The 17,481-nt window shown below is 33.7% G+C and overlaps 1 protein-coding gene across 3 annotated transcripts in view; it reads left to right on the top strand.

Annotated features, from left to right (window-relative positions):
* Positions 1–17,481, top strand: part of LOC148956078 (tetratricopeptide repeat protein 39B-like) — a 276,357-nt gene that overhangs the window by 190,456 nt on the left and 68,420 nt on the right. For all 3 annotated transcript variants that reach the window (XM_089092458.1, XM_089092545.1, XM_089092376.1), the window contains 2 exons: positions 847–1,012; positions 15,386–15,553. In XM_089092458.1, the coding sequence (XP_088948584.1) occupies positions 847–1,012; positions 15,386–15,553 (334 nt within the window). The remainder of the gene's footprint in view (positions 1–846; positions 1,013–15,385; positions 15,554–17,481) is intronic.

The following is a 17,481-nucleotide window of genomic DNA, read 5'->3' as shown; positions in this document are numbered from 1 at the left end:
TTTTTTGTCAGGACCCAATCTAACTTCCCGGAGCAAATAAAAGGTGGGGGGGCTAAATTTAGGGACTGGCTCTACCTCAGGGGGGGGGCACCTAATTTTTAGTCATCAGAGTATCTACCAAAAGAAAACTTGGGATCTCAATATTATATTTTAAATGTGTATAAACTTGTTTTAATATGTAATAATGTAATGAACAGATTTATTTGAGCATATATAATGTAATGTTATTCGTAAGTATGTTTTATAGTATATTTTGTATTTAATATAAAAACATTATATTTAATATTTATTTTCTGCTAATTTAACCAAAACAGTTGTTTATAGGGCTGTATAAATCTATTTCAATATGTGATAATGTAATGATCAAATATATTTGAGTATGTATAATCTAATGTTATTCGTAAGTATGTTTTATAGTATATTTTGTATTTAATATCAAAACATTATATTTAATATTTATTTTCTGCTAATTTAACCAAAACAGTTGTTTATAGGGCTGTATAAATCTATTTCAATATGTGATAATGTAATGATCAAATATATTTGAGTATGTATAATCTAATGTTATTCGTAAGTATATTTTATAGTAGGCCTATATTCTGTGTTTAATATTAAGATAGTATATTAAATATTTTTGTTTGCTAATTTAATCAAAGCAGTTGTTTATAAGGCTGCATAAATGTATTTTAATATGTGATAATTTAATTATCAAATATATTTGAGCATGTATAATCTAATGTTATTCGTAAGTATATTTTATAGCAAACCTATATTCTGTGTTTAATATTAAAGTAGTATATTTAATATTTATTTTTAACTAATTTCATGAGCACAATTGTTTTATAGGGAATGTTGGCAAATCCTGCAGAACCGTGATGTTTCAGAAGATAAACATACAATGCATTTTGAGTCAGGAGTGAGAATGGGTGTTGGAGCTTTCAATTTGATGATATCTATGTTGCCTGCAAAGGTTCTCAAGCTTCTTGAATTTATTGGATTCTCATCAAGTCGGGTAATATTTCAACTATTATATTTAACGCCTTTCGAAAAATTTGTTTGCTGAATATTCTTGGCTAGATTCATATTATTTTATTCAATAAAATAATTTAGGGTGGATAATATGGAAGACCTCGTTGTAACCATACATATTTGAAAAATAAACCCTCGAACTTGAAATTTCTAACAGCTTCGAAGCCCAATTTATTTATTGTTAGTTACCGTATCGTTAATATCTTATTAACTATCTTATTTAATTATCTATTACTTTAATTATCTTATTTATCGTTAATTAAGCCTCTTGCGTTGTTTTCAGAAAATTTCAGAATGTTTTAAAAAATCTTAATCGAGTCAGGTAGTGTTTGAGCTATGCTCTTACAGCCGTTAGGGAAAATCAAGAACTGACGTTAATTTGGGTAAGCACAGTGGTTTGATATCTGCTTGGCAATACAGGGCCAGAGGTTTGATTCCAGCTTCGGGTCCAACGCAAGGACTCTTTTTAACCAAGAAGTTTCGTTAATTCATAGGGTAGGATGAATCAGTAGCAGATGAACTGTTAGACTAAAATTGATTATTGACTTTCTGATAGGTCGGCCATTATGTCTTATTGTATTCGTAAAGGGTACGAAAGAGGTGTTAAAAATAAAACTAGTTGCTTTTCCAAAGCAACTAGGCCTGCTTTTTTAATTATACTGCTGCCCGGTTTGGAAAGGTTAGCACTTAATCAGAGAAGGGTTAGTACTCGATCTGTTTTTCTTGTAAAATTAGCCAACTCAGGTTGTAATTTTGACGAATAGACGGCCTGGCTTAAAATACGAATAAAATGACGAATAGACGGCCTGTCCAATTGAATCCAGCTGGAGCAATTCTTTGCTTGCTCTATCTTTTTATTGGGTAGTATACATAAAATATGCGTGGTTTCCGAACCACATTTAAAACTCCTTCCCTTCCTAAAATGAAATAAAGGCCCAAAATTGGAGTATAGAACCAATTAGAATCTATTTTAAAAACTGTGAGTCGAAAACCAAGCATATTTTGGGCTTTATATTTCGGGCCAAAAAATAATTAGAGTCTTAATTCAGTAAATTGAAATTGCGGCCCTTTAAGAATTTTCAAAGTAGCGTCTCCCGTCCCTAAAATTTAAAGTGCAAATTCAAAAAAAAATAAATTCAAAATTAAAAAAAAATTCAATAAAAATTCAAAAAAAAATAAATAAATTCCCCTTGCTACCAAGCAGTCACCAGGAATAACCGTGAGCCAACTACAGCCCATCGGCCACTTGCGGTCCACCAGTTGCTTTTTGCATTCAACCAGCTCTCTCACCTTAAAATGTAACAACACTGGAACACATTTTGTCTTCATATTAATTTAATTTCTTGAGAAGAATCTACCGTGAGTCTGGAACCTCTGATATAAACTTTATATTTCGGATATATCCAATTTCGGGCTTTTATTTCATTTTATATATAAGCAGTGTACTTGTGCAACAGTTCGAGAACCCTCATTCAAAATAATCGTTCAAGTGACGTACAGATCAGCCAAACTTATTCTTCTTGATTAGGGCTCTCAACTTTGTGATAGCTCAGGTCTCCTTCCCTCCCCCGTAGATTGTCGTGTTTCTATTCCTACTCACTTCCCTTGACTACAGACAGGATAGCCACGATTTGTGATTATGATTATTTCATTTTTGTTCTTACTGAGTTAACTGAGGCTTATTGTCTCAGTTGCCTCAGATTGTGCAGTTGAGCCGTGGATCTCTTCTAGATCATCATTCAAATGATATGTTGAATTTTATTTAATTTGTTTATGATCCGTTGTAAACACAATAACAAACGGAGTATAACAAAGAGAGAAAAAAGGAGAAGAGGAAGGAAAATGACAAAACAAAATTAAAATTCATAAAATAAGCACACAAGCAGAATAATTAAACATAACAAGCACATGAATTACAAAAAAGCACAAGAAAAAAGCTTTATGCATTTACTGTTTTAAAAGGGAACACCATGGTTGTCTATTGATTCCTTTATCGTAGGAATAGAATATGATATATTGGCTAAAATAGCACAAAAGCTAGCATAAGCACGTCAGAACAATTAGAATGATATAACAGATGTTAGGGGATAAACATAAAACAAACAGTTAAATCTACTGTTAAAATGTGAAACAAAATAGGGGACAAAAGAGTTTTTGTACCTCATGGTCAACATTTGGGGACGCAAGTCAAGTTGGGCATTTGGAGCTCTACGAGCATTGAGTCTTGTATCAGGAAGGATTGGGGGATTTTCTTTATAGGGGGGGGGGGGGCGAGAGAAGAAAATGTCGATGATATTCAGAACTAAGGCACTTGTGACCGTTCATGGTAAGGATGTGACGTCGTGATTCCAATTTAGTATGTACAAGTCTAGCCAAACTTTCATCGTATGTAGTATAGAACGTCCCCAGTATAATTTTTATTGCTCTTTTTGAATACTTTTAATTTTAGAACATTGGTCTTTGGTCAACCCAGGGTACCAGACAGGGCAAGCATATTCAAGACAGGGTTTTATATACGAACAATAAATTATTTTAAGGTTCTGGATTGATATGGAAAGCCGTTTGAGAAGGGAGAAATACTTAAGGAGAAAACTACCAGATTTATTTAAGTGGGAAATGTGGGAGTTCTATTTAAGGTCATTGTCCAACTGCACACCAAGCAGTTTAACCGTATTTAAATTTGGTATGCAAAGGTAATTATTGATAGGAGGTATGTTTCTAAAAAGGAAATTAGCATGAAACAGCTTTTGGTTATGCTTCAGTTGAGTTTAACCTTGTCATGATCAGTCTTAAAACTGTTAATGAGTGAGTCAAGTGTAACATCCAAAGTATTAGATGTTTGACAATAGTTCAGTAATGTCAAATCATCCGCAAATTTAAAAGAGTTGTAAAAACTTGGTAAAACATTATTAAAAACAATTAAAAGTACTAAAGGACCTAATTTAGTCCCTTGAGGTGCTCCACAGAAAATCGAGGAAAAACCTCATGAATCCCCGTTAGGGAGGACTACACATTGTTCACGGCCGGACAGAAAACTAGCTAACATACACAGATTGATCTACGTATGTTAGATCAATGATCTGTGATAGCAGATCAAGATCTGCCTATCATATTCTCCTTGAACACGGATCTCAAATTTGAGATGACTCCGGCCTTGCGTAGATTGTCTTCTTTCATTCCATGTTCATTTCTCTTGTAGAAATCATTATGGCAATTTTATATTTGTAGCCACTATAACCTATACATATGTGTAGGCTACCAAGATTAAATTCTGTACCCCAGCATTTGGCCTACAAATCGCTGGTTGGGAGTTCCTGTCTTAGAAGGGTTAGTGATCTAGAATTAATGCAGACCTATTATCTCTTGATCTTGGGCATCAACAACTTATGTTGCATCTACTGAGAGTGTAGAACTCCTGAAATAAACTGCCAAGTTTTTCTTTCTAAAAGTAATTTGGTAGCAACATCACAAATTATAATTATAATTTTTACTTTGTGACAACTAAATGTACTAAATCATTCTTTGAGTACAAGAAATTTAATTAATATCAAGACAAAATGTGTTCCAGTGTTGTTACATTTTAAGGTGATAGTGCAGGTTGAATGCAAAAAACATCTAACTATTTTTTGGCCAAAGGCCTATATTGTATTTTTAGGCAGTCAGGTTAGAGGTGTATGTGTATTAGGCCATCAATAATCTGGATTGGCCGAGTGTGTATAAAGATATGTCCCCTCTCTCCCAAAAAACTTGCATATTTCCAAGTCCATCCTGTTCATATATTTGCTATTTGCAACTCATATTTTCATATGATCTATCACTCAGATAATTCTCATGCAAGCCCCTTCACCTCTCTATTAAACACAAAGCATTTTCACTAATATTCCTAGCTGTGTTCCTAACTTTTTTCCCTACAACACCATCAGCAACTTCACAAATTATTTTCCTGAAATCATTCAGTCCGTCTTCTACATTGTCAGATTTTAAACTCTGCAATTTAGTATTCAACTGTTCCTAGAAAGTTTCTCTTAAATTCCGATCCTGGAGTTCCCAGAAGATAGTTATCCTTCACAAATTTCACCTTTAAATTAACCTTAGACACTACTAGATCTTTACTTTTAACATCAATAACAGCATTCCTGTATTGTTTTTTTATGTTCATTTTTGCGATTTTGCACATCTTTGATCCTGCGCACCTGTGTTGTTCCATTAATAACCTAGATCTGCCAATTAGGTATATAGATATACCCCCCCCCCCAAAAAAAAAATATATCCTGTTCTATCCTGTCTATCCTGTTCATATATTTGCTATTTCATATTTACGTTCTTGTATGTTGGTTTTGTGTACCTTTTATCCTATTCTTTGAAGTCACTTATCTTTTTAAAATTCCTAGCTATAGAATTTTAATAGTATTAATGAAAGGCGCTTTACTAATTTGGGGTGCTTTAGTAAAGAGTTTAGCAACAAGAACGGTAATTTCATTTTTAAACAGGGGATAGAATTGAATATTTCCATGCGATTGGTCTGATAGAATTCCCGCTTTACTTTAAAATTTCAGAAATTTATGCAGGAATATATTCCGTTGAATATTTCAGACTTTTCGTGGCAAATTCACTTCTTTTCTCCTCGAAATTTTTCCTCGTCTCCTTTTCTATTCTATTCGATTCTCTATCTTCTCCTTTGTTCCATTTTTTTAAGAATTAACATTGATCATTCTTTTATGTTCTATATATAACAAACATAGAATATATATTAATGCAAATAAATAAATAAATTTTAAAACGAATTAAACTTAAATTGAATATATAAATCAAATTTGAATCGAATAAAGATAATTACAAACAAAAGTAGGGGTATCATCTCACTGCAGATGCCAAGAACCTACTGGGTCATTGGCGCTTTACTGAAAACCATATGAATGTTGAACAGTCTTTGACAGTATAAACAAACTCAAATTGAATATTAAATATATAATGATATTAATTGTTGAAAGATCCATCAGTTCAAGATTTTTTTTTCACTGTAATTTTTATTTTCCTTTTCAATGCTGTAAGAACTGGAAAAGAAAAAAATTGTAATATAAGAGAAATTCGTTTTCAGTGAAGCGCCTATGACGCAGAAGGATTTAGGTTTTTACAGTTAAAGAAGGGGACAGTATCCAAATTTTGTTTGTAGTGAAACTATATTTGTCTTGACCCTTCTTGGAAAGAATTAAAAAATCAAACTGAATATTTGATGTATAATGATATTAATTACTGAAAGCTCATCAGTTCAAAATTTTACTGTAATTTTAATATTTATTTGCAATATTAAGCACAAAAGAAAATATTTGTATTATAATTTGTTTCCAGTAAAGCGCCAATGACGCAGCAGGTTTTAGGCTTCTGCAGTGAGGCGATACCCAAACTCTTGTTTGTAGTTATTTTTATTCGATTGTAACTTGATTTGCATATTCAATTTAAGTTTCACTCGTTTTAAAATTTATTTATTCATTTACATTAATATATATTGTATGTTTGTTCGCATTGATTGTTTATTTAATTTCTGTTCGTTTTAAGTTTCATTTATACTTTAATAGCCAAATATTGTTTTTCGTTTTAAGCTTGATTTTCTTATTGAATCTAAGCAATACTCGTTTTAAGATCTATTTATTCATTTATATTATTACTTGTTGTATGTTTTTTTGCTATGATTGTTTATTTAATTTCTGTTCGTTTTGGGTTTCATTTATTCTTTACTAGTAATTTTTGGTCGTTTTGAGTTTGAATTTTAACAGCTATTTGTATCTCCTGAGCCTAAGTTTAAAATGGCCTTTTCTTTTCTTTGAAACATCTTGTTTTTCGGAATTTTTTTTTTAAATTAATTTTTGTTCGTTTTGATTGCAAAAAGTTTCAAGTTTTTATGGCATGGGGGGGGGGGTTGCTTACTGTCCGATTATTCTTGACTTAAAAAAACGGATCTAGAACTTTCAATTTAAACCGAATGAGGCTTTTTTCAAAGTCTATACGATTATCTCTTTGATAAAAACCTCATACATGAACAATAGACAGCCTGCATAACTCGTGGACAACGACTGACACAAATGAATGGATTGAAAAAATAACTCCAATAAGGGGGTTTAGACTATTTCACTTGCTGACCTAAGGGGATCACAACAGTTTAGAATAGACCTTAATAGGATTTGTTTGCCAAAGAAATTTTGCATCTATCACAGATTATTTATTTTAACCTTATATATTGTATAATAATAATAGATTTCATATGTGTTCTTCCCAGACAAAATTTTACCTTATTAATGTCTGTGGGGTGGGGGCGGTGCACTTGGCAGAAAGAAAAACACTTTAGCATAGACAGTAGGAGAGGGGGAGGGAGGTTGGAGACTCATCCAATACGGGGTGGAACTTCACTTATCTCCTCTGTTGCCGATTTAGGAGGTTAGACAGACTCATTGGGCTGTAGATGGTTGGACCGTTTGAGTTGTGGAAGACGTTAAAATACTCAAAAATAATTTATATTTTCAGTTATTGCAGGATTGATATCATAGATTGTGGAATGGTGAGCCCCTGGGCCATCATATGGGTGAGCCTCAACTCATAATATGCAATTTTGATTAAATTTTCCGTGTCATGTGCATATTTTATTCTATATATGTTATTTTGAGTTATACTTTTATCGCTTTGCGTTTATTTTTAAGCCTTGAGATAAAAACTGAAACCTTAGTGAAGACAGTGGTGGGGGGAAGTCTCCCCCCTCACATGCATAATTGAGCTGCCACAGAGAAAGTAAAAAAAATCAAAATAATCTGTCTTTTGAAAATGTGTTGTTTCAAAAGACACGAACAAAATCGTCTAAAGGAACCTGAAGTGCTATCTCTGACATTTCCGTTGATTCTTTATTCCCGTTACTTTCAGATGTAAAATTTAGAATATTATCGAATGGGTTTAGTCGTCCCCTCCCTGAATAATTCACATTTGGAAAACCCACCCCTAGGAAATTCCTCCCCGCTCAAAGAACATTTTCGTTTCCTGCTAATAATTCCCCCGCATTAAATTCCACCCAGCAGAAATTTATTTATTAATTTACATTAATACCAGCACTAAATTTATTTGTTTATTTATATTAATATCTATTGAATGTTTGTTTGCATTGATTGCTTATTTAATGATTGTTTGATTGTTTATATAACCCCAGGGCATAACTTACAACGCCTACCCCCGGGCCCTGGTGGGCTGTGTCGACACCGGAGTTTTTTGTTATCAGAACTTTGAACTATTTTAAGAAAATGTCTATCTCAAAATTTTTATCTGATGCATTTAGGGCGTTGAGGCGTGGGGGGGGCTAGTTGCCCACCAATCTCTTTTGACTCTTAAAAAGTGAACAAGAACTTTCAATTTCCAATCACATGAGCCCTCTCTAAAGTTTATACGAGCATCCCTTCCATAAGAAATAACGGGAAGGATTCGGAGAATCCTGAAATTACAACCCTTGTCTTGAGGGCTGTGGGAGAGTTGTCATCCTCAAAGACCTAATATCCAGAATTAAAACTACGTTTAATAAAATGGGTGTATCAAAATTTTGATTGGATGTGTTTGGGGAAAAGGTGGCGTGAGAGGGGGGTTAGTTGCCTTCCAATCACTTTCGACTATTAAAAGTGCACTAGCCCTTTGAATTTCCAATTGAATGAGCCTTTTTTGAAGTTTCTACGACACCGCCTTCTATAAAAACCTTATATGCCCCCAGGGTATAACTTAAAACCCTTGCCTTGGATGTGTTGGGGTGAATGATGGGCGTGGGAGGGGGGGTAGTTGCCCTCCAATCACTTTCGACCATTAAAAAGGGCACTAGCCCTTTGAATTTCTAATCGAATGAGCCTTTTTTGAAGTTTCTACGACAACGCCTATAAAAATCTTATATGCCCCCAGGGCATAACTTAAAACCCTTGCCCTGAGGGTTGTTGTGGGGGATTGTCCTCCTCAAAAACATATTTTCTATCAGGAAATCAAATACGCTGAGCAAAATGACTTTCTCAAAATGTCGAGTGGAGGTGTTTGGGGGAATAATAGGAGTGGGGGGGGGTAGTTATCCTCCAATCACTTTCGACTATTAAAAAGGGCACTAGCCCTTTGAATGACCAATCGAATTAGCCTTTTTTGAGGTTGCTCCGAAAGCGCCTTATATAAAAACCTTATGTGCCCCCGGGCCATAACAAAAAACTCTTGCCATGTGGGTTTGGGGGGATTTGTCTTCTCAAGAACGCATTGTCTCTCAATAAGTCAACCCAGATTCAAAAAAATGGTAACTGATAAATATTTTGGAAGGTATGGGATGTAATGATGGGCGTGGGGGGGGGGGCTATTTTCCCTTCCATTCTTTTCAACGATGGAGAATGGTACTAGCCCTTTGAATTTCCAGTCGAATGAACCTGTTTTGAAGTTTCTACGACGACCCCTTCCATATGAAGTGCCTCTGGGAAAAAAAAAAACAAAAAAAAACATTGGAGAGGTATGGCCTTTACTATAGGCAACGCTACAGCGTTGCCTCTAATATCTCACAGATGACCTGAAGTGAGAAAAGCAGACACGGGAGATGATCTAACGGGCTAACCAGGGTATCCTATCTTTAAAACTGCTTGCACGTCATGGTGTCCTAACCCCCACCTAGTATGTATGTTCTTTACTTTTATCTGGCCGCTGGTAGAATCTGCTTGTCCCGTTTGTGATTACGGCCTGACTTTGTATTAGCAGGACCGCCTGAAAAGGATCCAATACCGAGCTCTTCTGGTACTTTCTAAAGCCCTCAAAGTCGCTTATTGCTCACTTTTAAAACAATCTTCCCTTGCAACTCTTTCAGAACACCGTGATGAGTTGTTTTAAGTTTGCTGTCGGTATTTTGGCAAATCCCCGGCTTCGTGAAATCTTTCCCTCCCCCCTGAACATCTCCCTTTTTACCAACAGCTCCCGCAACAATTAGCTGAGCTGGTACCTAAAATTCAGCCGGTAACAGCACGACATATGCATATTACGCAAATAGTTTCCTTCCCTCGTTCGTCAAGGTTTTAATGCTACATTCTCTCTTCAATAATTGTACATGTATATTTGTTTTAGTTCATTATTCTTTTTGTTGGTAGTTGATTTAAAATTTTTTTTTCTAACTCGAACTTAATTTTTTTTTTTTTCAGAAAGTTTAGTGCCTTATCTTTTATTGTGACAAGAACTGTCACTCATCGGCATGACCGTCTATGGCGTTTGACAATAAAATCGTTTGAGTTTGCTTCTATTTATATTATCCTTTTATTTTAAATTTTCTTCTTCTTCTCTAAATCGCTTCAGTATTACCACATGCTTTTTCGGTTTGGTTCCGTATTGTCAATTTTGTTCTTGTCTGCTTGTTTGTTCTATTCTATTATTTTAGGAACAAAATTCATCATTCTTTTATAATTTGTCATACATGTTTCTTTTTGTATTAAATCATCCTCTTCTTACTGTTCTTTATATTTCATGGTTGAGTACCTATCCCTTCTGCAAATCGCTGCACTATTACTGCATGCTTTTTCAGTTGTGTTTCGTATTATCAAGTTTGTTCTAGTCTCCTTTTTTTCTTCTATTCTATTTTTTTAGGAACAAAATTTATCATTTTTCATATTCTATTTTATAAGTTTCGTTTTTTGTATTCTTTTATATTGTACGGTTGAGTTTCTTTTCCTTCTGTAAACTGCTGCATTATTGCCCGAGGCTTTTTCAGCTGGGTTTTGTGTTATGAAAATCGTTCTTGCCTCCTTTTTTCTGCTATTGAAATTTTCCCGCTATCCTTTCTATGCTACTAATGTTTATTTCTATTACTGCAATTTGTCAGCTATTCTATTTTCCGCTATTAATGTTTTATGTCTGCTATTAAAGTTTTTCTGCTATTCTGTATCACTTTTTTTTTAATCAACATTGACTTTTCTTTTATATTTTTCCTTGCTCTCTTAGAACGCGTCGGTAAGTTGATTTTGCTTTATTACCAGACTTGAAATGAAAAGAATTCATATTTAACGCTCCTAAACATACCTGTTTTTACGGGAGGGGGAACAATTCTCTAAGGTCAGTGCAAAGGGTTCCTAAGCCTAGTTTTAAAACTCTGGTCTAAAACGCACTTTGCGAAGTGATTACCTTTTCCCATTGAAACATATTTTGATCCCTCCTTCTTACCTCAAAGTTCGAACCCATGTGTTCCTAAGTTGTCAGTATGTGTTACCATTGCAAACACATTTAGATCGAGCCTAACTAAGTAATAACTAACCATTGGCCAGGTTATAATGTGTTGTCACGGGACTATTTGTTTAGTAAATTTGGAAATTGCCTTAGAAGTTGTTTTTCGTTCTTTGTGCTAGAGCCACTTCATATGGAGGGGTAGTCGCAGAAATTTCAGAGAGGGGTCAGTTAATTCGAAGTGCAACGTTCTAGTGCCCTTTTAAGATTCAAAAGTGATTGAACGGTATCAAACCTCTCTTTCTTCCTACCTTTTTTTTTGCCAGGTGCCTCACTTTTCTCCTCAATGCTGAATTTTAGCTGAAAGATAAACATATTGTAACTTGTTTGATCCTAAATTAAACAATTATTTTTAACTCGTATGATTGGAGGCTAAGTGTTGGGCTATATACCGTTAAAAAAATCAAGTCTGTCAATGGTGACATCTATTTGTGGGCTAGTAAAAGCTAGATGGCGATCATTCTTGTACAGAAAACATGAATTTTCAAAATCTGCTGTGCATCGACTCTGCTATTTTATATACTGGTCAGTCTGTATTCCAGATTTCTGTCTGGGGCGGGGGGTTTACCAACATAACTTTTTTTCGTGGAAGGGGGTATAAGAGTCTTTTTATCTATATTCAGTCATTTTACCTGCATTTTTACGACTAATTTACGAATCGGAGGAATATTTTGGAAGTGTTAAAACCCGTACTGTCCCTTCCCTTTCAAAATAATAATCTGCAATATTATTTAATTTTTTATATTTTTAACATTTAATTTATTTAACATTATCTACGCAAGGAAAATAATTTTTCTATATCGCTGTAACCTACCAAAATTTTATTCGGATTTTTTTTTTTTTTGGAGCTCGCTACTATCTTGTATTTTTTATAAGGTTCTTTTTTTTATTGAAAATTGGTTTTCTCGATTTTTCTAGTTTCTTGAGACATGCATAGTTGAGTGAGTTTCCAGTTAAGCAATTCAAACAATCGTGTTTCATTTTAACTGCCTTGGGTACTTCACCTTTTTTTTACCTGTCACCTTTTTTTTTTTACCTTTTTTACCTTTTTGTTTTACTGTTTTACCTGTCACCTTTTTTTTTTTTTACCTTTTTTACCTTTTTGTTTTACTGTTTTACCTGTCACCTTTTGTTTTACCTTTTTTTTTTTACCTTTTTGTTTTACCCTTTTACCTGTCCCCTTTTTTTTACCTTTTTTTTTTAACTGGTACCTTATTTGATTGGTATTCGTCACAGAGACTGGGAAAGTTATTCATACAATTAAAAAATTGCTTTACTGGTTTATTTTAGATAAATGGAAGGGGGAGGGGGGTCTAGTCAGTGGTGACGATTCACAAAAATATTGTTTCAAATCCCCTAACCTCCCTCCCCCTGGATACGGCCTTGGTGGGATGTATTTTTCAAAATCTTGAGGGCGGGGAATTTTTTTTCAAATTTTTCAATGAAAATACCAAAAATGGGTACTTTTCAAAATCTAGAGGAGGAAATGTGCCCCCTCCCCAATTCAGTTGGGTTTTAATTGTCAAAGTTACAACTAATTCAAATTGGTTTATTGTAATAAATTGCTAAATATTAAGAACATCAGGCCCCATTTATTTGTTATTTACGTTCCATAATGACAAAATAATTCATTGTATTTCATTCATCTTTAAACATCTTTCAAAAAATATAATTTTATATGGGATGGAAAGTTTATAGAATTCTTCATGTTCCTATTATATAGAATCAGATATCTCCATTGAATATTGCGACAAGCCTATGACTTTCTCCTTTATTGAATAAAATAAAATAATATTGTCGGTCGTCGTAAATAATCATTAACATCCCAAATTTTACTGCTTATTGTATTTTACATTTATTCCTAGAGATGTCCAACAGTTTGATTTAATCTATAGATTACCATAAATTTTAAAATGGAGTACAAAAATAGAAAGGAAGAAAGATTATAAACAGCATTCTAAGTTTCTTAAATCTTGAAAACGATTCACAAGACTGTAAATAACAAAAGTTAAAAAAAAAATGTCCTGAGGGAACCAATCGCATTTTCAGAAGATATTTTTTTTACAATATCTTATAATAAAATTTTCCTGTCTGCAACGTCAAATTGAAATTTCACTTTCTTCCTTTTAAGCTGTTGGTTAGTTTTATTGCATTGTTAGGTTCAGTGTGATGGGTCGTTATAAATGGATTCTATCATAGATGATGTAATATAGCGAATAATTTCTATGTTATTTTAATATTTTTACTTATTCTCTGGTGTAATCAACATGTTGTTCCTTGCAAAACATATCTTCATTTAGTTTTAATTTTGGACGTAAGCACAAAAGGTGTCTTATGTATTCACTTTTTGCAGCTTCTTCGCAAAAAGGACGATGGGAACCTGCCAGTAGCCTTGAAATCTTAAATGACTGTATAAAATATTGTTTGATTTTTTGTGGAAAGTGTAGATAACTGGTATATAATTGACCCGTTTCTCAGGCACATTTATCTCCATGTTTTGGGAATTGAATAAGACATTCATTGTCGTATCCAGTGCGATGGATCATTGTAAATTGCTTTTGTCATAGATAATAGCAAGTAAATGCTGTTTTCGGTTGTGTTTTTGCTTACTTTCCATAGATAGTTAAGATGCAATTATTTGAAAACTGTCTCTTCATTTAGTTATAATTTTAGTGCATAAGAAGCCATATCTTGTGATGAGAGGGTAGAGAAATTCTTCATCCTACCCGAGATTATCTTGAAGGAGTGCTCTAGAAAAAATAATAAAAAAGTGTGGCCTAAGAATATTTTGTCCCTTTCGTTAACATACAAACGCTAAAAGAACTGCTTGGTGTTATTTTTTATCGGTATTTTCTTCAATAAGATGCGAGAAATTGTAGTTTTTGTATATTTTACGTTTGTATATCTACTAGAATACGCATAAAATTATTCCATTTTTCTTTTTTAATCGTCTTTTAATTTCATTTTTCCTTTAATTTCTTTTCCTTTAATTTTCTTTTAATTTCTTTTTTTCAATTTTGTATTTAATCATCGTCATTAGTAACTTGTTTTTGTTTTTTGTCTTTTCATGGCAATAGGAGCAGAAGAAAAGCTCTTTGACGAATTAAAGAAAAAACTTTGGGACAAAAATGAAAAAACGAAATGTTAATTAAAAACAAAGGTGGCCAATATTTTTATAACTGTTTGAATAGAAAACCAAAACTCAACCAAAAACTTGAAACTAGCAATTTCCTGTCAAATCGGATATATTTAAAGACAGTAATCACGAGAAGAGTCTCATTGAATTAAGAAAATCGGCTTTAAAAAGTAGAAGAAGCCGAAGGAAGACTGACAGTCCTTTTTAATTTTTTTTTTTTTAGAAGCAAGATAAGTATAGAAGAAGTAATATACTCTTCAATTAAGATACGAGAAGTTGCAGGTCAAATCGATCTTGGTTCTTTATTATCTTTAGTAAGTTAAATACACATCAAATACAAATCCCCTAAGAAGCACAAACAAGAACATTTCCTACATTTCCGCATTATCTCTACGTTGTTCTTAGTTCGTATTATCTCTATATTATCTTTTGTTACATTTCTAGCAGCATTCTCTGTAAGGTTAAATGAAAGAAAGAGGATAATCAATTAAAGTATGGAGCAACATTAAAACGTAAAAACGATAAGAAATTATTCTGTATATGAGGGGGGCTGTCCCTTCCTTAATCATCCCTCTTTAAACTAAAGTCTTAAAGTTTTTCTTATTCAAATTCAACAGCCGTTGTTTTTTTACCATTTTTTTTAAAACAAATTGTGGCATAAAGTCAAACTTTTGGGTAAAAAGGTTGAGGAAGGATCAGTCCCCCTCATACATCGAATAATTTCCGTTCGTTTTAAGTTTTAATGTTGCTCGTTACTTTCGGTTGCAAAAGTTTTTTTTATTCATATCATGCCAGGAAATCCCCCACCGTCCCATCGCACCCCCTCGAAAATTTCCCCCGGAAAATGTTTTTAATACAGAAAATATTCCCCGTGAAAAATCCCTCTCCCCACAGAAAATTCCGCCATCCCTGAAAAATATCTGTGAAAAAAAAAGTTCATTTTCTGTTAATTCAGTAGCATTTTTGTTTCAGTCCTACGGCTTAGAAGAGCTTGAAAGAGGCTATAATTTAGAGAATTCAATGAGAAGAATACTATGTGCCATGGTTCTTTTGGGTAATCATCTTATCATGGCATATGTCCTGGGAACCGGTGAAGGGGACTTGAAATTAGCCGACAGGATTGTTACTGAGCAGTTGCAGGTATTTGGTTCACTTCTTCTGATTTCTTATCTGAAATATTATTTTTACTTGGATCAAATTGACTACGAATAAGACCGGGCTCAGGATAATGAGTCGGGAGAAATGAGGGGGACGGGTATTACAAGTAAACATTTTATAGGTATATTTTAGTCCTTCAAATGCTGAAAATATAAATTTGTATTTAGTTTTAAACTTTTGGGCGAGGGGTCCAAACCTGGAACTATCACCCTGGTTGCGATCCCATGATCTCTGAGACGAGGGTTTGCGCCTTGGGGTAGCAAATCCTTTAGCTTGGGGTGGGTGTGAGTAAGCCCAGCCACCGTGAGTCTAGAGAGCTTGCAGTTAATAGATTTCCCACGTAACTTCTGAATTTCAGAGGCCAGGTGAGGCAGATAACGCCTGGTTTTACTGCAAGAATAAGAAGATCTTGGGTACGACATTACATCTGATAGATGTTTGTCTCCAGTTCTTTCGATATTTCTTCAGCATTCTTGTATTTAGTAATTCTATGTGTCTAGCTTGCTAGTAGTTGCTTGAGAAGCTATCAATAAATGATTATTTTCTTTTGCAAGTTGCAGCCGGTTGGAGTTAAATCATAAATGAAAAAAATTAAATAGAAAATTAGACCATGAAAGAAACTGTATAAGATGAAGTCAGGAAAAAGGTCAATAAAAGATAATTTCTGTCGTTGGTTGTCGTCTTGTCAGAGTTTTTGACGCAAATTCGCTAAATGTGCAACGAGACCGGAAAGGAATCAATTCCGCTTTCTAGGGCTATAATGAGAGTAATGTTGAGATGGCTAGGACATATTTTGTGGATGGTAGATGACGGATTGCCCTTGTCTTCCAACAGTCTAGGGCCAAACGAAAAGCAGGTCGTCCCTGAATTGGGTGGGAGGATGTCGTAAGAAAAGATTTAAGGGAAATTGGCTCTTCCTGGAAGGGTGTGAAAAGGGAGAGTTTGAATAGATTGAGATGGAAAAGGAGCGTGTGTAGCTGTGTTGGCCACAGGCGGCCTAGTGCTCCAGTGAGTTGCTAGTAGTAGCAGTAGCAGTAGGAGTGGTAGTTACTTACTAGCTACAGAAATTGACTGACTGAATTAAGGATTTCAAAAAGTGCATCTTATAATTCCTTTAATCATAATGAAGTTCTCCCATGAAAGATCAGCTAAAAGATTAGCTCTTTTTTCTTCGGGATCATGATATTATGTTGTTTTATTGCGTATGAATTGTTTATGTAAGTTTTTTTTTCGGTACACGGTTGTAGCCTTCTGCTTATTATAGATTATAGTTGTTGTTTTTTTGTTCTTTGATTTACACTTTACTGAAAAAAATATAAATGTTTTTACTTTTATAACTTTAATAAATAATATTAACATTTTGATTAACAAATATCAGTAAAAGTATATTAAACTGACAATGCTCATTCCATTTGTATTTTTTTCAGTAAAGTGCAAATTATGTTCTGGCCTTAGGAAGGCATAGCGGTTGTGAGCCCTAATCATGTTAATTTCTTCTCGTTTTCAGTTCGACTCAGTTATTTTTTGTAATTTCTGTTTGTTTTGGGTTTCATTTATTTATCGATGCTGATTTGTGGTAGTTTCACGCTTGGTAGATTATTTGATTTTATTTTTGATCAATTTTGGTTTAATGGAGTTCTTTACTTTTATTTGAAAAACTTATTTTGTGGAAAAAGTTTTTTTAATTAATTTCTTTTTGTTTTATATTGACATTAACTAAAAAAAAACAAGTTTTTTTTTTAACTGAAAGTAAGAAGCGACATTAAAACTTAAAACGAATAGAAATTATTCCGTATAGGAAAGGGGCTGTCCCCTCCACAACGCCTCGCTCTTTACGCTAAAGTTTGACTCTTTCTCACAACTCTAATTTTTAAAACAATAAAAAACTTAAAGAGCGTAAAGAGCAAGGC

The sequence above is a fragment of the Artemia sp. Qi Xiang Cuo genome, chromosome 1 (assembly GCF_049724085.1).
Source record: "Artemia sp. Qi Xiang Cuo chromosome 1, ASM4972408v1, whole genome shotgun sequence".
Classification (NCBI taxonomy): Eukaryota; Metazoa; Arthropoda; class Branchiopoda; order Anostraca; family Artemiidae; genus Artemia; species Artemia sp. Qi Xiang Cuo.
The sequence above is the reverse complement of the archived record's forward strand: the minus strand, read 5'-3'. Positions and strand labels throughout refer to the sequence as shown.